The sequence below is a fragment of the Aphis gossypii genome, chromosome 1 (genome assembly GCF_020184175.1).
Source record: "Aphis gossypii isolate Hap1 chromosome 1, ASM2018417v2, whole genome shotgun sequence".
In the NCBI taxonomy this organism is placed as follows: domain Eukaryota; kingdom Metazoa; phylum Arthropoda; class Insecta; order Hemiptera; family Aphididae; genus Aphis; species Aphis gossypii.
The window spans coordinates 58,810,183-58,831,009 of record NC_065530.1 but is presented as its reverse complement, the minus strand read 5'-3'; the positions used below and the strand labels follow the sequence as shown (position 1 = coordinate 58,831,009).

General features: G+C 27.1%; 1 protein-coding gene across 1 annotated transcript in view; it reads right to left on the bottom strand.

Moving 5' to 3' along the window:
* Positions 1 to 3,663: 3,663 nt before the first annotated feature.
* LOC114128564 (F-box/LRR-repeat protein 16) overlaps positions 3,664 to 20,827 on the bottom strand; it is a 31,822-nt gene continuing 14,658 nt past the window's right edge. Inside the window, exons 2-5 of the mRNA XM_050208609.1 lie at positions 13,856 to 14,147; positions 6,950 to 7,145; positions 6,044 to 6,192; positions 3,664 to 5,604 (exon numbers count right to left, since the gene is read on the bottom strand). Of these exons, the coding sequence (XP_050064566.1) occupies positions 5,456 to 5,604; positions 6,044 to 6,192; positions 6,950 to 7,145; positions 13,856 to 14,147 (786 nt within the window). The 3' untranslated portion in view covers positions 3,664 to 5,455. The remainder of the gene's footprint in view (positions 5,605 to 6,043; positions 6,193 to 6,949; positions 7,146 to 13,855; positions 14,148 to 20,827) is intronic.

The following is a 20,827-nucleotide window of genomic DNA, read 5'->3' as shown; positions in this document are numbered from 1 at the left end:
ACCGGTACAAATAGTAAAAAGTCTTCACGTAAAACATAATTAATAGTATCAGTTGTCTCTGCTGAATCTAGATATCTAATACAAAGAGTCAATTGCTCTATGCGTGATACGTCGGTAGTTTCGTCAACGAGAACCGAAAACGACTTCGCCGCATTAATTTTACAAACTAAATTATCTTGAATTATTTTCCCGCAAATCGTAATAAAATTATTTTGTATTTTGGGACTAATGTACATAGCGTTTAAAGACTGGTTTTCAATATGATTAATTAAATGTTTGTCTTCACATGAAATTCGCATACGCAACAGTGCTCTAAAATTACCATCATTATGATCAGGTTCAACAGCATTTAAATCAATAGGACCCGAATCATTTCGCCCTCGAAGTGCTAACTCTTGTCGGCCACATAAAATAATTGTTTGTATAATTGGAACGAGTTTTTTTCTATTTTCAGAAATTTGTAGAGCTCTTGCGGAGTCGAGTTGTTGTCGAATATCTGGTTGAACTTTGGTATATGTGTTAATAAAATTTTCACCGAATATTACACTATTTTTATGAAACTGTGTAGTGCTATGATGGGAAAAAGTTTCGATAGCTTTTTTCCAATTATTAAATGGTTTATTAACTAACATTCCTAATTGTTGATGATTCCCCTTTCCTCCGATATCCCTGGCAAATAAAACACAAAACGTACACATTGCTCCTTGATCACCTATTGTTGTGTAAGCAAGCCAAGAAAATCGTTTAAACCAGTTAAACTGAAATTTTAAATTTCTTTTTCCAATTATGGGAAATTTATATGTTTCATCGGGTGTCCATTTATTTACTAATAATTTATACTTTAATTCATTACTTACAGTTTGATTTAAATATTGCCCAATATCATAAATATTTAAATTTAAGGTAGATGTTACACTGATGGACTCTGAATATGAACACGATGTATGTAATGGGTCCTTATTTACATTTGAGTTAGATTTTTCATCGTTGAACTTTAAACATGAACTTGATGTATGTGGTTGTGGTGTGTCTTTGATTTCATTTTCCAATAAATTTAATTTAGGCTTTTTAATAAAAAAATTCATCATAGTGTTTTGTCTTTTCGCCATTTTAAACAAATTAGTTAAAAATTAAACACAAATTAGTAATTAAAATTGTAATTTTAACACTTCGTAAATCGTAGGACGTAGACTAAATGTCAACTAAATGTTGAAAATGAATATTGCCCGTGAAAAAAGTTTTAACTACCTACTATATTATGACATATACTATTAACTATTAAGATAAGATTACTAAAATACAAAGAAATAGTTCTTTATCGATTGTACATTTTGGTGGTATTGCATTATTATCAAGAAATCCAATTGATACACCCGAAGCGAATTTATTAGGTATTGTTATTTATAAGTTTATAATGTAGACTATATAGCTGTCATTCGTATATGCACGAGGCTATACGGGAGTGCATGAAAAAAAATTTCGGGGGGGGTTTGAACCCCCCACCCCCCCCCCCCAGTTACGGCCTTGGTCAAGGGGTTATAGCCCCTCCCCTTGTAAATATATTCTGGATTTGCGATTTCACAGAACACTCCTTAAGTAGTATAAAAAAATCTTTAGAAATAATAAATATGGTCTTAGTATATAATTTAAATAATTAATATTATAATTTCTATATATATATATATATATACATTTATATAGAATTTAAATAAATGTATTGTTAAATAAGATAAATGAGAGCGAGTATGCTTAGCAAATCGCACTGTAATTCGACTGGAAATATATAAATTATAGCTTATAATAATGACGAATAGCCATGCATCAATAGTTTTGTAGTGGCGAACTCTCATTGTTTTCTATTTCGTAAAAAGTATATGTAACAATTACATAAATTACGTTGCAAAATAGAAAAAAATAAAATAACAGAAATGTTTACCGAAAGTTAATAAATTATAATAAATATAAAATATGTAGTGTAATAATTAAATGTTAAAAAGGCATAATAATACGTCGTTATAACATTTTAACTATACGGCAAAGTACGATTAAGGCAAGATGCCAGTACTTTTTCGTAAATAGTATTTTTAACGTACGGAATAAATGATTATTGATAGATTAGAATGTATAGCATTAGTTGTATTTTAGTTATAGTAGGTATATATAAAATATGATGTATAGAAAATAAGCTACTCTAGCTTTTTGTAATAATGAATATTTAAAATTTTTAAAATATTTTATTTTAGGAACAATTACCTTTGAGAAAAATGCTATTGGAAAAAAAGGTTTCTGGTTTTCGGAGTTTAGGGCAAAATACCATTTGTGAAGTGAATTTCGGGAAAAACGGCGGGTACCAAAAGAAATATTTCAATTAAAAATTTGAATTAAAATGGAGATTTTTAAATGTGTTTGGAGGAAATTTAAAATTTAAATAACCTTTTTACTAAGTAGAAATGACATATGTAAAAGTCCATTGACAAGATTCCTAATAAGAATGGATACAATTCTAGATGTAGTACTTTGCACATTAAAACCACATTAACTGAATAAATTCAGTAAGCCATTAACGTGGAATTAAACAATGAAATTACATCAGTAGACACTATAGTCAGTACTCAGTATTCACAGTAAGTAAAAAAATCTTCTATATCGAGGCATACTCAAATGTTAATAAAATTATGTTCTATCCGTCTTATGCAAAATAATCGGACAATAGTCTTTCGTTTCAAAAAATCCATAGAAGTACCTATATAACATTTTACTCTTGTTAACAAGAATAGAAACAATTGTTTTTTTTTTTTATTAGAAAATAGACTTATAATTAAAAAAATTTAAAAAAGTAGTAATATCTAGGGTTACATGAATATGTAAGCTTTTATTGATAGATTAATTTTAAACAAGTTATGTGAACTTTGAAATTATATTATTTATATGAATTTCAATCACTTGTAACTTGAAACAGTTGCAACCATAACGTTCATATTCTTATTATATTTTTGTATTAAGGTACTATATTACTTATATAATCTGCACAAATTGTAGTACGGATCCAAATTTATTTATCTGCAGGATTACAGGTCATAACTTAAAATGGTTATTATATAATTTAATTTAGTATAATATTTTCATTATATCAGTACACATTATATGCTACATCTTAACCATAGGTACATATTAAATTTCAATAAGATTGCCACTCTTTCATATTAAAGTTATATTGGTCGTTTTTGGATCATTACGTATAAAGTACCATATAACTTATATTATATTAAAAAAATTATTTATCTGAAGTACATGGTATAAATTAAATTAATTAATTAAAAAAAAAAAAAAAAAAAAAAAAATACAGTGCAAAATAAATTGATTAAATAGGGAGACATGTCGAAATACAAATAGTAGGTATATGTGTTAATATATAATTTATTTGTTTTACATGTTCTAAAATTTTTTTTTATATATTATATAGTATAAAAACTAAAAGAGTAAGTATAAGATAATTTATTTCACTGAGCAAATTTATTGAGAAATAAATTTAGAAATTTGCTTAAAACAATTCATAAATGTATACCTGTATTAATAAAATAAAATAATGATTAGGTCAGATTTTATCGTTATACCAAAATAAAATAAACTGCAATAATAGCATAAAAAAAAAAAACAATAAAAACAATTTTTCAAGTCTTTTATTTTTATTAAATGTACAACCAACAGTTTCTCTAAATTACTTAAACAGGTATAATTATATTTGTATTTTTTTTATACTATTTCGGTATCATTATAAATTATATTCACAACACTATATAATAAACTAATCACAAAAAAATCTTTCTAAAAACTAAATTTAGAGAAAATTTTCAAAATATAACATTTTATATGTCGCACACAGATTACATTTTTTTTTGCATTGTCATGACAATTATTTAATATATTTTTAATACTAGGTCACCTATTAAAAAGGCATCATCAGTCTTTCATTATGTACATAACTGATCTTCGAAGGTGGTTAGAACAGTTTAGATATATCTAAAAATATATATTTCATAAAGAAAAATAGTCTTTATTTTTATCTTTTTAAAATACACATTTAAAGTATATAAATCATTGTGTAAGTAATTAACCAAAACGAATAGCTTTAAATAAATTTAGTCATATACATTATACATAACACGTGTAAAATTCAAAACGCAAATAATCAAAACTAAGCCTAACTTGTTTGTATACATGACCGACACTTTAAAATTTATGATAACGAATAAAGACATCTTTATTTTTCTCTACGATTATTCATATTGAATCCAACACTCGACCAACAGGAACTTTATTATTATTTGTTATACTTTTTTTTATCTCATAGTATTTTAACGTTGAATATTCTATAAATATATACCTATTGTTTATTTCTTAAACATTACAAATAAATAAACGAAGAAATAATAGATATTTTACATGTATCGAGTCTGTTAAAAACATATTTTTGTTTTCAAACATTATGTAATAAATGTAGTTTTTCTAAAATTCATCATTATTAAAACTTAGAGGTAACATATTATACAACTTTGGTAAATTTTTAATTCTAATTGCACGTTTATAATGTAATTTATAATTATACATAAATATATATAAGTTATATTATATTATATTAGTTATTTTAGTAGCCTATAAATGGTTATTAGGTTGGTAAGTTTATTAATTTTTATTATAGAATATGAATTATGTTCATATTTCATAATTTAAATAATTATCACACGAACCTACATCTTAAATATTAGAGCCAAATCATTAAAACCTAGACAAAATGTATCGTAGTAGTTTGAAGGCTAATATTTCTTTATCTATACTCGGTTCATATTTATAAACTATTTTTTTTTATCAACTACAAACTCGTAAATGCTTTATGATATTGTCTTAAGATAATAATATCATAACTTTGTTATTTTTTTTCTATGATCAGCCAATTTATTTATACTTTGAGACAGATTTAAAGTTAATGGTTTACTAGAATCCGTTAGATTAAATATTATATTTATTAATTATTGCACATTTCGTACATAATATCTACTTATAAATAATTATTTAAGCTTTGAAAAGGCTATTAATACATATTTGAACACTTAATCACAATAGTGTTTTAGCCTTGTAGGTAAGAATGACTGTCATTTATTGTATGTGTGTACAGAAATATTGTAATTTGAACCCTAATTCAATTTATTCCAAAAGTTGAAATAACAACAAATTATGCTTAAAACAGCAATCTTAAAAATAAATCAAATAATAAATGAACTGTGGGATATATGATATGTGTGCGGACATTATAAGTATAACAGACTCAAAACATCTACTGGAAATTAAAACTCAAGGATGTTTAAAAAAGTAAAAAATAAATAAATAAACAATCAAAAAAGGAATAAAAAATAATTAACAACTCTCCATTATTGTCGTATTTACGTTTTATGAATATTTATCTGACGATTAAACATGATGGTAAATGCTCATGCAAATATTCCAATAGTTCTGGAGATGCACCAGCACAATTTGTCAGTTCTAGTTCTTCTAAATTTCGCATTTGAATTAAACTGGACAAACCACTGGATGTTAACAAATGACAACCTAAAAATAATGAATTTTAGTTAAAATATTAAAACTTATTAAGTACTTTAAATTTATTTATAAATTTTTTATAGTTAGTTTAAATTGAGTTTAATAAGAATATGGAATTAAACACTATAAAATATTTGAAGTATAAAACTATTTTCTAGGGTAAGAAGGACTTATAAAAGTATTCATCATGGTACCACACCTGACCTTAAATTATGAACGCAGTATACATTAAATTATACATCTTATTTTATTATCATTATTATGACCTAATATTACGGCGTTAATGTAAAAACAAAACTTTATTCTAGTTCATATAAAACTTACAACATTTTAAATTTAACGTTTGGAAATTAATTTGTTCGGTATTGATCCTTCCCCCTCACTACATATTGTTTTTAAACATTTTAATAAATATGTCTTAAAATTTAGCACGTTAGTTATTATTTACCAGCAAGTGAGAGTATCCTTAGATGACGCATGCCACATAAGTGTTGTATGCTAAAATTTCGTAGTTGTGAACACCAACGTAAAAATAACGCTTGTAAACATATCATTGTTGATATATACCCTATCCCAATGTCAGTAATGTGTATGCACCTAAAAATAAAAACAGAAATTATTTATATATTTTATAAAAGTTAATCATAAATATAAATATAATATAATATTCATCCACCCGATTAAGTTTAAAATAATTTACTACGATTAAACAATGGTAATAAAATATTGTTTGCTAGAATAGAACCTCTAACAATGTATTTATTTGACATTTTGACATGGTGTTATGGTATTAATTTATTATAATATGATATTTTTAGTATTACCATAAACTCCTAAAATAAAGTTTAAAGAACAATAAAAATTTAATTAATTAATTTTTTTAGAAGTCCATTTTTCAGTTACCTATTAAAATAAATTACTTCAGTATTTGTTTTATATATTTCTATTTAAAAATAATTACTTATATAATTAATTTTGTACCTAATTAAAAAATGTTTTATTATGTAAAAACTTAAGGATTAATTTTGAATTTTATCTATATAAATAATATAATTATGTTTTATATGTTTATAAGTATATTAATAATAAATTATAAAATATCGACTATTTGACTTTTCGGTTATCGACATTTGATAAGTTAAATACTTTTGTAGTGCAGAAAAAAAAGCCGTTTTATTAAAATAATATACAATGATGTATAAATTTAATTTATTAAAAATGTGATAAGTGTACAATGTACACACTGTCCTTCAAATAATAATTATTTTTATTTTATTTGATCGTAGAAAATACACTTTAATAATTTTTCTATTCGTAGTTTATCACTTATTGCTTAATATTTATAGCGTTTTACCTGTCCAAGACCAACTGTTCTAATCCAACTAGATCACAAGCAATGTATTCGAGAGCTGCATCGGTAACTCGAGGACACCAAGATAAGTCTAAGATTTGTAATTTTGGCAGATTTTCGGCAATCAGTTCGATCCCGTCGTCAGTGATTTTACTGCAACCTGATAGACTCAGTACAGTAAGATTGGGAAGTGAGTGAACTGAAAATAAAAATAAATATGTAAATTATTATTGTATTATAAATATAATTAAAATTTCTAATTTTAGTTAAAAAAAAAAACAACAAAAACATTTCATTTAAAATAAATTTATTGTCTAGGTGTATACATTGGTTTTATTCGGTTTGAATTAATTATAATTACCGAAAATTGTGTATAGATATTTTAGAAACAATTAATATTGTACGTTAAGGGTTGACAACAAAGATTAATAAAAATGAATAGTTTCTATAATAGAGTTTGATAATACTTCGAAACTATTTAAACATGCAAAATTAGAGAAAATGAATCTACAAAAAAGTAGCAATACATCATAAATAATTAATGATAAATGATATTGTTATAAGAATATTTTTTCTTTATACTAAAATATTTGTTTATGCTTAAATAAGTTTGCACAAGAATGAAAATTCTTTTTTCGTACAAAAAACATGTTTTTTTTTAATAATTTAACTTACTACTTATCTTAGTATTTATGAATATTATGGAAATTTTCATATTTAATGTTGTTTTCATTATAATTAATTATAGATAATAGATATTTTATTGACGCTAGCGGTAGGTACAACAGCTAGCCGAGTAAGTTGGTATTTCTAGGACATGGAGTATATTATAAACATATAATATAATTATTATAATTTAAAGATATTATATGGATCGACATTCGACAATATCTGTCATGAAAAAATATGTATGTACTATGTATGTATGAGACACTGATTTTACTTTTTCAGATATTTTTTTTTATGATCAAATACAATGGCTCAATGGGTATAAGTTCCAAAAACTAAAATTTTAAAAACAATAGTTGTAAAACCATGCAATATACATTTTTCCTCATAATACATGTATGATAATAATTTGCATTTAGGTTCAATTAATATTAGGTTAAATTATTTTAACACTACGCTATAAATAAATTAAAGTTGACTTGTGCGTGCAACAACATTATCAAAGTGCTACTGCAGCTTGTAGAATTAAAGTTATTAACATTTGAATAGATACTTGTTTTTAAATAATACTTATAATTTAGATTAGACGTATACTAAAAGCTATATTGTAAGATCTTTCATGCTTTAAAAATAATTCGTGTACGACAGAAATATACAATTGTAATAAAGATCAACAAATCAATATCATCTAAATATTATCAATATGTATCAATATGTGTTAAGTTTTTCACATTAATAATTTAAAACCCGCCGCGATACATATTATAAAAATAATGTAAAAAAACAGGTATATTTTGCTCATTGTTCCGGGTTACTCTAATTAAGAAATCGTAAAAATACAATATAATATAATTGCCATTATTCGCGTAGACATACCCTTTTGGCTTTTTGTTATTCTCACACTAAGTACTCGCGTATGTGTAGTATGTACTAATATAATTATATATAAAGCATATTTAAGTATATTATGTATATAACTATAGGCACTTTACTGTATATTATAATATTTAATAGTAACACAGCGGAATTGTGTTTCTTTATTTTTATATGCATGTGCGTATGTATACAGATTTAATATTCATTTTGGATCGATAGGAATATTATACATACGATGGGATATGTATTGCGCGTTGCACGCAGCCCTACACTGTAAATGTGTTGGGGTGACTATGAGTGTAGGTATATATATAATATTATATACTTTTCCTGGCCCGTTGAATCACGTGCCCTTGCAAACACACGACCGAGTGATGTTTAGTAACTATACCTACATGAGGGGGACGAATAAAAGCAGTCGCTGTAAGCGTGTAACCACCCTTCCTTTAAAAAAAAAAGGGACCAGGTGGTGACGACTTACGATTATACTGCAACTATACATCATGTAGAGGATTTCGTATAATTTGTCGTGTACTAGTGTTAAAAAAAAGTCTTCGATAAAATGTACTTACATAATAGTATATAGGTGTAAAATATATAGATGTATATAATGTACAGACTATATATATGTATAACTCAAGACTATTCAAAATCCACATATAGTTATATATGTAGTATTGTAGGTACATCCGGCACGCGTCCGGGGTAAGTGTGCAATGTAATTTAGTATTGCATACGAGTCAGTCGAGGTGATCACTGCAGATTATTATAGACGCTTACTACACTGGTGATATACACACATCATTGGTTTGTTGTGATTTTATATAGGATTCAAATACTGGTAAACGCATTATTCGTCCTAATTAAAATTGTACTACATGAGTACCTCAAATTGTCAAAATTTTTATGAAATTATATCGGTTCTTTTTATCCTAGAACATGCATCTCTTCAAATCTTACAGGTATTTTTTTTCAAGAAATTATATTTAATAATACGAGTGGTATGGACCATTTTTGAAGTATGTAGGTATTGAAATCGAAATTTGACCAAGTATATAGATCTCTGCATAGTTATAAACTTATCAGTTATATAAGTACCTACTTGTTCAAGAGATATATCTATTCTATTATTTATCATACCGCGCTCGGAAGTTGTCGACTTTTGCTCACGATAAGCTTTTGGATACTCAACAGCGATCCTTTTTTCATCGTCGATGTGTGACAATCTGCACTTGTCCTTCGGCGTAGCTGCAGTTTTATCACAATCATTGTGTGGGACGTCCTCGTCTTTGAGCACGTTATTATTTTGTTGTTTCTTTTTGTGCGATGGTCAGCCATCACGTTTTAAGTGTAACTTTTGAGACGTTCTTTTGTTACCTTGTTCACCGCTTTCCGAGTCCACGTGTGTTATTTAAAGATGAACTCTGTCTCCGTGACGTTTTGAGTGGTTACTACGACCGTATCGTTTCCATCAAAAAACATCCGTAAATATAGGTGACGTTGGTGTCTACCGTCGTGTCTGTAGACAACATTATGAGAAAAACGAAGGTACGAAAATAAAAACCCTTATACAGATTTAATCCTTTGATCACTCGTTGAGGTGGTTAACCGGGAAAATCAAGTTGGTCATACTGCAACGTGCTTCCAACCAACAATCGTGATTTTAGCAACTGACGCACCGTCGACCCCTTAGATAGTTAGATCAGTGTTTCTTAAACATTTTGAAATCACGGAACCCCTATGAAAATTATATTAAAAAAAGGAGAGTACACAAAACATGATTATAAATGGCAATAACAACAAGAAGCGGAACCCTCAAATGAGCTCAACACAGTTTAAGAAACCTTGCCTTAACTGATATAGGTAATATTGTAATAATATAATAATATTGTCTATAAGGTCCAAGATCTTTAAGATCTTTATCGATCTTGCATGAGGTCGACCAGTATGTTATCATTGAATTTAATGTTTATGTTTTAATATCTATTATCACGGAAATGGTGATCTTTTATATCATAATATTTATTTAGTTTTAATATACAATATAATACCTATTGTCACAAGATAATGTTTTAAAGATTTTATTGTTATTTTGTCACCCGTTCCTGTATACAAAATGAATTTGGGTTCAAAAAGTGTTTTTAATCATCCGAGCCCAACTGCCCAATCTGCAGGAGCCTGCAAGTACAATATTTGATGTCTTACGCATTATGGAATACAAATAATAGCAGTTCATTTTATATATTTGAGTATGAAAAAATGGGTTCTTAACGGGTTAAGAACTTATATAATATGGATAAATATTGATGTATAAATTAGTTAAAAATTGGTTACAAATAGGCAATCACTGAATTACTTGAAAAAAAAAACAAAATAATAAAAATGAAAAAATAATTAATAATATTATTTTATTAAAAATAATGTTCTAATCCTATAGGTATTAAATATATTATACATAAATAATAGAATTATTCTTTATAACAAAAAACTTAATAAATAATTACTCGTTTGAATTTCGATTTCATAATCGAAATTTTAAAAAAATTAACTGCTTAGTAAATAATAAAAAAATAGCAGAAGTCCTGATTTCAATAAAAATTTCTGTTGTCATCCAGGTAGCTACAATGCATAATTATACTATTTATACTAATCAGTAATTACTAATTAAATTGTTGTGGGTTAAAAAACTTCAAAAACTAAAATTTAAATAGAGGGGAAATGGAGACAACTGATAAGCATGCGTGGTGAATCACCCTCTATAGGTACAGAGCAAGTACTGTCTAACATTAAATGACTATACACATGACATCCATTTCAATCATGTAATGAAGTACTATAAATTTGTTCAACAATAAATACAATAAACGCATGTAGTTTTTACACGTCTACTCGAGGATTTCGAGTATTTATTTTTTATATAATATGTCATTTATCAAAGTCAGTCACTTAAATGGTATTTAATTTGGTGTCTTCAATTTTTTTTTCCACTTATTCTATATAAAAAGTATATCTTTTCTGTTGTATGCACATAAAATACAAATATACCCATTATTTAATTTTTTTTTGTACATCATATACGAGTAATTTGAATTAAAAGTTGAACTCCCACCATCATTTAATATTTATTCTAGCCAATATAGGTATATACTATATAGATACACTATAAAAAAACTATGACATATAGTTTATATATATTTAATATTTATCGAGTGAGTCAACATTTCTAAATGAGAAGTATGTAAATTTTTTAATAATGATTGAACCTTTGTTAACCTTGAATGTTAAGTTATTACATAGTGAATAGTGATATATAGGTATTGTGGACAACCCAATTTCCATACCATACTTAAGTATTGTATTATAATTTATACTTACATTATAAACTTAGATTATATTTCTTTATTAAAAATGTAGATCGGTAAATAGATAGCTAATGTGCTAATTTTTGATAGGTTTATAATATCCCAAATCAAATGTTTTTTTTTTTATAAAATTAACTATCATAATTTTATAATATAGTTCATAAATCTGAAATTATTCAAAATGAGTTTAGAGAGGACATTAACCAGTTTAGTTAGAGCGGTAATTTATTAGCTACGGGCAGGGAAAATGTTCAAAATAGAATGTAATTAAATTTTTAAGTATAAATAAAAAAAGAAAAATCATGGGACTTTAGATTCGTACCGTGAAAAGCAAATACCGTAGACTGTTGTTGTAGTGTAAGTTTTGTTCGCAACAGTTTATTTAATTTCCTATTCGCCACCTCACTCGTAATGATAATTTGTTTTGCACACCAATTATCATAATTCCTTCACTACACGGTAATTTCCGTTCTCGTTCCTCGGAAAACCGATTAACCATAAAGACTTTCATCTAATACTACTATTGTGACAGCCGTCTTGTGCAAAATAATAATATGTAGGTAGGTCATTTTTTGTGAGTTAGGTTAGAAGACGTAATACTAAATAATTTTAAAATCGTGTAATAATATTATATGCTTTTTGATGTAGTTATATTACATGTAATATATGGACATAATAATTAACGACATATCGTAGTGATCGTATGGCAATTAGCAACATAAAAATATCGGTGTCCACGGCCTGTTATCGTAATATTCAGCGAGTAAAAAAGTAATCATACCTGTTATATCTCAATACGCGTTGACGACGCAGATTTTTTAATCGAATAAATCAGATATTATTTATAGTTCGCGGTAAGTAGATATATTATACTCAAGTTTAGTCAATCACAGTTTTATGAAACCAGCTAGCCGGTAACTTTTTTTATTCTTACAACCATTAAATATTAAAGTAAGGATCGTAGTTTTTATTTTCTTGTTTTGAACCTATGTTTTTATTTATTTTATTTTTTTGTAATTATTATTATTATTGTTTGTTGATCTCTAAGAAGTTTTATTATAGAACTGTAATAATTCACGTTGCATTAATACAAAAAAATCACGTTTTTATTTAGGTCAATTTTTATTGAGGTATGTTTTCTCAAAATTAAATGATCAATTATTTGAATGTCATATCCGAGTAGTACTGTAAATGTCTACATAAAAGTTAGCCTTTAATGATTCCCATCGTTATTAATAATTGTAAACTTCGAAAAATTATTTTATAATAAAAATATTAAGTTATTTAGTTTTGTATATGTGTTATATAGGTAGATATCGACGCTTTTTAATATTATCAACCTATTTTATATTATAGCAATTATAGATATCGGGTTATACTCATCGGGTTCACAATACCAATAAATAATTACCTATAAATGGCTATTATATAATAAGTTTATATATAATTATATATACTATCTATATGCACATAATTACATAAATATTACTAAATGAAAGACTATGAAATGCATCCTTTAAAAATCAGCTATTAGTCCTTCGCTATTATATAGGTCTATGATAAAAAATAACAATATGCGAAATAAATTTTTGAAAAAAGATTTTTCATATACGAAAGTTATTACAGCGAGTGCATTAAATTTACAGCTTTACGACCATAATAATTATAGGGAGGGGTAAATCTGCAACGTGATCTACAATACTATAAATATATATATATATATATTATATATATATATTAATCAATAACCGATACGGAAATAAATGAAATCACGCGTTTAAAATCATCACAGAGAATAATATTAGTTATCGGTTTTAGAAATTATACTTAAAAAGAGTTAGTATAGCGGCGGCTCACTAGATAATACGACCATATAATAACCGTTTGGATAAATGTGATCTCAAATTTTGAGTATTGGCGAAAAAAATTATCGAATAATATTATACAAGCAGTACGTATGCGCGTGCTACATGATAAAATATTATTGGCACGATTCACTCACCAATATTTACAATGCCGTGGTTGGTGAGCTCCCAGCACGAATGAAGCCTTAGCGCGGACAGGCTGTTGGACTGCCTGGACGAGAAGAATCCCAAGGCAGCGTCGGTGACGTGGTATGCTTGTAGCGTGAACTCGTTGAGGGCTGGCAGCATCTGAGCTACGGCGCCGACAGCGTCGTCGGCCACGTTTATGCAATCGCTCAGGGTCAGCGACACGATTCTCGGCGTCAGGCATGCCCACAGGCCGGCCTCCGTGATCTCGTTGCACCCGACTAGTTCCAGTTGCCAAACACCCTGTACAATTAATAATATTATCGTTATTATTTATTGACATGGTTATATTACGAAAGTCTGCAGACGACGACCATCGCGTTTCGGCAGAACGTAATATTATCAATACGTATTATTAATACACGCGTGGGCTTCGCTAGATTACTAAACGTATATAGCCGAACGACTTTCGTCCATATTATATTCGGTCGATATTGTTGTTTCGATTGTCTCGCATACAGAGCAGAGGTTAATAAATAGCTACAGTATGTTTTCAGTGCGACCCGACTTCGCTCAACTAAAAATGAACGACCATATAAAAAATATGTCACTGTCAATACCTATATACGCATCTCAATTTTAACGTAACTCAGTTCATGGGAAAATCGTCATCGGCGACCTCGCTCGGAGAACTAATTCTCCCAATATGGGCTTGTGGTGGATTAAACATGGCATTTGGAATATTTTCATAGGTATACTTAGTTCAAATTATTCTCTAAAGTTGTCTGATATCCAGAATTACCTATGAGTTACAAACATACAGCTATTACTTTTTAAGATGTACATTGAACAAAAAACAAATAATCAAATATTATTTTAGCGGTTAGTCTATGCTATGTTTTTAAAAAAAATGTTTATACATGCAGCCAATTACAATCGTATATACATATAAATAAAAAAAAATATTCGATTTTCGTGAGCGTAAAACAAAGTATGTCTGTGAATAGAAACTGATAGTGTTGAAAAACGAAGCAATAAGAACATGTCCCGATTCTCAAAGAACATTTGGTAAAAAATTTAGTACCGATTGTTTCAATAGTTTCCAACTCTATAAGCTCCATACAAACGAATATTCATAAATACATAAAAGAAGATTAAGCATGAGTACACTAACGATTAAATAACAACTAGTCGTACTCAATGGTTAGTATGTTAACATCGATGTGATAAAAGTGTAAAACTCTCCCATTATTGTAATGATAAAATATTAACAGTTTTGTCGGAATAACGATATATTGTGTTGGGAAAATTTAAATATATCTGCATGTTATGGCTGACGAGCTTTTTAGCGATACCAACAACGTGACTTCAAACATCCCACATCATCATCTGCACCTACAGGTTTCTTGAAACCACCGCGTTTAAATGTATCACAGAATACGTCGTAGGTACTACCTACACATTTATTAATTAAATGCCAAAGGAAAAGAGTATAGTGTTGTAAAATTAATGAAAAACCTTTGATTTCACATTTATAATCTTGTTGTCTATATTGTTACGAGCTATATAACATTTTTATAATTGAATTATTATTAATGTGTGCAATTTTACTCCACTTTTTCTAAAAATACATAAGAATTTTTTTTATTTTAATTGATTTTTTTCGTTATAATTTATTGAATTTTAATTTTCCGTACGGAAGCTGCATGTGTTGTTACTCAAAAAGTCATACGATTAATTACGTGTTATTTTTTTAACCTACATTGTAGATTTTCTGATTTTAGCTAATGAAAACAATATTATATACCTAACTGTCTCATTAACAGCAAAGGTCATTACTCATTACTCATTATTAATTGACATAATTGTTATACGGTTCATTCATTGTTCACAATATTTTGAATAAACACGCTGTAGATACACGTAGTATGTTCCCCAACACCCTCAAACAAAATTTTCTTAATTTTTATTTTACTAATATTTTGTATGCAATTGCTAATTTATATAATAATTTTTCTTATTTATACACATTTAATTTTTGCCTTACAAACAAAAGGCTCGGGCGGTGATGAAGAAATATCCCCCCCCCCCACACGAATCTATAGCGTTAGGGTGTTTTTTGGGTCTCTCCATTTAATATACACTATTCGCATTGATTAAATATACATATATATATGTATATTTAATCAATGCTATTCGTATGAATATATAGTCATTTCTAAAAAAACCTCCGGTTCAGTAACAAAAGCGATCCAAACATTTCGACATTTCCCCAGGACGAATCACGTATTATCACTTTTTGTACCTGGGCGGGAGGTAGTACGAATTTCAGAAATGGATATACAAGTTTGTACTAATAATTGCATATTAAATATTAGCAAGAACAATTTTTTTTATAAAAATTGTATGTAGGGGTGCTGGAGTAACATAACTACGTCTGTTTTACTGGCCTAATTTAATTCATAAAATACTTATACACTGAATAGGTATATACTACTACATTGACTAAATATGATAATTTATAATTTATAACTTATAATATTATATGAAGTGAATTTGAATTAATTGTGTTATTATTATATTTTTGGGTAAATACTAATTGGTACCTAACTAGTCGTGGAATTATTTATGTTTATATATACATGTAAGTCTGGTGTAATACGTAGGATGTACTGCAAAACATATAAAATGTTTAAAGTAATGATGCGCGGCCGCGTGGGTGACGTATATTAACTTAGAACAGCATAGCAACTGCGTATTAATGTTTATAAAAGGACATGGATATTATTTAGGATGTTAAAATGTTAAATAAATACGAGTAACGACCGAAAGGGTCCAAAACGCTGTGTTAAGTGATACAATACATTTTGGTATACGTATAGGCATTACTACTGCAACGGACGTAAACGCTATAGCAAAGCGTTAGGACTTACAGTTCAACGACTTTAAATATTATTTAGTGTAAGCGCTTTAAATATTAATTGAATATGTTGATTCAACTGAAATTTATTGCCATATAAATTATATAATGTGTATTGGATAATATAGAAATTGGAACGTTGCACGAAACGATAGTTCGATTAGGATAGACATATATACAATATATATTTATAAACAATGTAGATACATATTATCATATATTATGTGGCATAGTGGTGTATACCAGGAACATTGCGTGAGATACAAAACATATTTAAATTATTTAATCATAAAAAATATTATATTTAGCGATCGATACACATGGCTATCTATCGGTTATCAGAGATATATTATGTTATAGTACCAAAACTATACATACTATAAAATATATATAACGTATCTTATTACTACCTATCTAAAATTCTCAACGGATCCGCAAACGAAAATCTACTAAGATTATCGTATGGGGAATTATTTATATTTTGTTTTAAAACTTTTTCATTACACACAGGACGCATAATAACTAGGAACCTCGTTTTATAGATTATTTATCTTTATACGACCACATCATTTTGAATGTTACTATAATATTTTGAATGCGATATCCCTTCTATCGGACGCATAAATACAAAAGTATATATCAAACACGTGTTAACGATAAAAAAAATAGTATACAAAATTACACGCCTTTTCTCGAAGTCGAATCAAGAACCAAATAAATACGTGTATAGTGTGTATACCGGAGATCTATTTAACGCAAGAAACTCATGATTTCAAAAACTTTTAACGTTATTTTTTTTTATAATCATTTTAAAACAAAATTTTAGAAAATTTTATTTATAATTTTATTAATGATAATATAAATTTTTAATTCTTTATTCCAAATAGGAATATTTTTTGGAGTACATAAAAATCGAATGAATTTATAAGTTATAAAACAATGTAATAATCTATATTTTATTTTAGTTGTATTAATATTTACAAAAATGGAATTACATAATATATTGTTATTTCACTACTTCATTCATCACTAAGAATAAAATTCTTATTTTGATAGACAAGTGTATCTAAAAAATTATACAAAGAAGAATATAATAATAATAATAATAATAATAATAGAAGTTAATTAATTAAAAAATAAAATAAAATATACTGTGTAATGCGTATAATATTTTTCAAATATAATATTCAGCAAGTTAATATAGCTTATATATTTAATAAAATTGTTTTACGGTTAGTTCATTGTTCAACAACCATATCTTTACAAATAACTTAAAAATTATAGATTTTTGATAGTTTTTATTTGAGTAAGAAGTTTTTCGTATAATTTCAAGCTGATTATTAAATAGCTGATACAATATTTTAACGTGTTTATTTGGGAAATATTAGATTTTCAGATCGTAAATTATGGTTATGGATGGTTGTGAAAATTAAGTTATTTTGTGGTAGGTAGGTAAAATAAAGTTTTATTATTGTATAATTTTTTTACGAGTAAAAGTTTAGTTTCTGAGTATAATTGTGTAATGGGAAAAAGCCTCGGTTTATGATAAATCATTTTTAGATAGGTATTTTGTGCTGTTTGTATTTCATTAATATATATTTGTAGACCATTATATTAAGATAAGGAAAAATAAATGTATTTTTTAACCATTGTATATTTAGAAATTGTTTTGCCATACCGCAGAATGCATATAATTTGCGTAATTTTGAATTTAATTCTGAGAATCTGAGATATCTATGTATGTTCCGTCGTTGGTCGAATGTAACTTCCAAGTATTATATTGTATTATTAACTCTATTTATGTAGGGAAAATTATATTATATGTTGTATTTACATGCTGTGCTTGGACTTCTAAAATAGAAAAGCTCGGTGATGGTCTTGTAGGATTTTAAAAAGTTAAAAAGACAGTTTTATTGTTATTCAATGTTTAGTTATTGTAAGTATTTATAGTTTAGATGAGTGGAGAAAAGAACGGTGTAGGAGTACCTGGTATCCCATAAAATGTTAGCCATTACTTAACCTGGCAAAACTTTAAATACCTATAAATAATAAACTACTTTTTGGAAGTTTGATTTTTATAGATTGAAATATTATATACTTGTATAAAAAGTAAAAATATTTTCCTTCGGGATATAAAATTAAAAATGTATGTTGTAGTTCTAAAGAGTATTAAACTATTAAACTAAAAAATGTATAATAATACAAATTATTAAAAATATAATTTTTTCAAAAAAAGTGGTTTTGTAAATACAAAGTTAGGTATGTAAAAGAAATGAATGTCTTGCATTAAATGAATCACTCTGTATATATGTATAGGGTTAGGTTATCGTCTAGAACCCTAAAATATACTGAAATAGTTCATAACCTATGATAGAATTAGAGTATAATATTATATTCCATATAGTATTCACAATTCTTATGCAAAACATCATGACGTTTTAATTTAAAATAGTTGAACTTTGCACTTTATTGAAATTTGAATAAAACGTTCGGAAACTTTTAGATTTTTTATTATAAAACTTTCGTGTGGTAATGTGATCTGTGTATGTATTTTATGCGTATTTTTTGTGTTTAATTTAATTATTGTTGAGTATAGACTTATAGCATATGTTTTATAAACTGTTTTTAATCAAGATTTTCATAGAAATATTTTCTAAATTAAACTTATTGTTCTTGGAAACAATAACTTATACCTAAGCTAAATTATGGTTCATGGTTTTTTAATAGAGATTTTCTCGGAATTCTTAAATTCCGTATTAACCCTAATAATATAGGTAGGTTATTATATAACAATATTACGAGCACCCGAACACATCTGATATAAAATACCCGAATAAATAATCAGGATATAAATTGCTGTAATATAATCTATAATAGTAATACTGTCGCTTCCAAACAAATAACAATATTTATTTATCGCAAACAATAAGTGTCGAATAACAAGTTGTATTCCCAAGCAAAGTCACACATATCCGTGATGTATAAACATATACAGTTGCGCTATTACTGTAGTGAACGACAATGATGTAAATCGCTTAACTGGATATTTGTCCTAGAAGTGTGATTTCGGTTTGTTTGTGTTGTTGTTGTCACAGGATTTGTATAGGACGTATAGATTTAAGGAATTCGCTTCCGCAATATACTCGACGTGGCAATAAGAATTCGCTTAGGAATACATTGGACTTGAAGGGTTTCTATTCGGTAAATTCCATTCTGTCGTATTTTAGAATAATAAGGCATTCCTTGATTTTCCTTCAATCCATTTTATATGAATGCGGTGGCGAGGTGGGTGTAATTTGGTACAGCAGAGGGCTGAATAACGGCACTAATGGAAAACAGCGAAAACCATATTAACATAATATTAAATTTTGATTCGTAGACTATAGTAGTACACTACTTATGGATATGTTAAACATAATTTATTCTAATCGAGTTTTATGACACTATATTTTTGCAGTTTTACTACTATTACACAGTACTATAAATTATAAATAATATACTCTTGATCCGAATGATCTGATAAATAATAGTTGTGACGTAGTATTCTGGGATTTATTATTTTTACTTTTCGTTTATAAATTGATTAGTTGTAATTAGCCGTATGCATAATTGTAACATACTTGATATAGTAGTACCTATATTAGTTATTAAAACTAGATTACATAAATGTACAAAGTTATATCTCAAATATTTTTTTTAACCTTGTTTTTAATATTTAAACATTTTGAAAATTAATTATTGAAGTTGTGTTATGCAAAATAGACAATAGTCTCATTTTCATACATCGTGCTTAATTTTCTCATTAATGTTATTAAATATTGTCTGTGGACTGTGATACAAATGATTATAGTATAAGCGGATTGTTAAGATTTTGACTTTTATTAACAGTTTTTTGGATGATTTGTACATTATTACTATTGAAAATGTTCTCTCGGATAAAATCTTGAACCACGAATCACCTTCTAACAAATAATAATCATGCCTCTTCAAAAATTGTCTTACTATATTTCAATCTTTTTATTTTTAAAGTCAAGTCCACTTGAACTTATATTGATATTTGGAA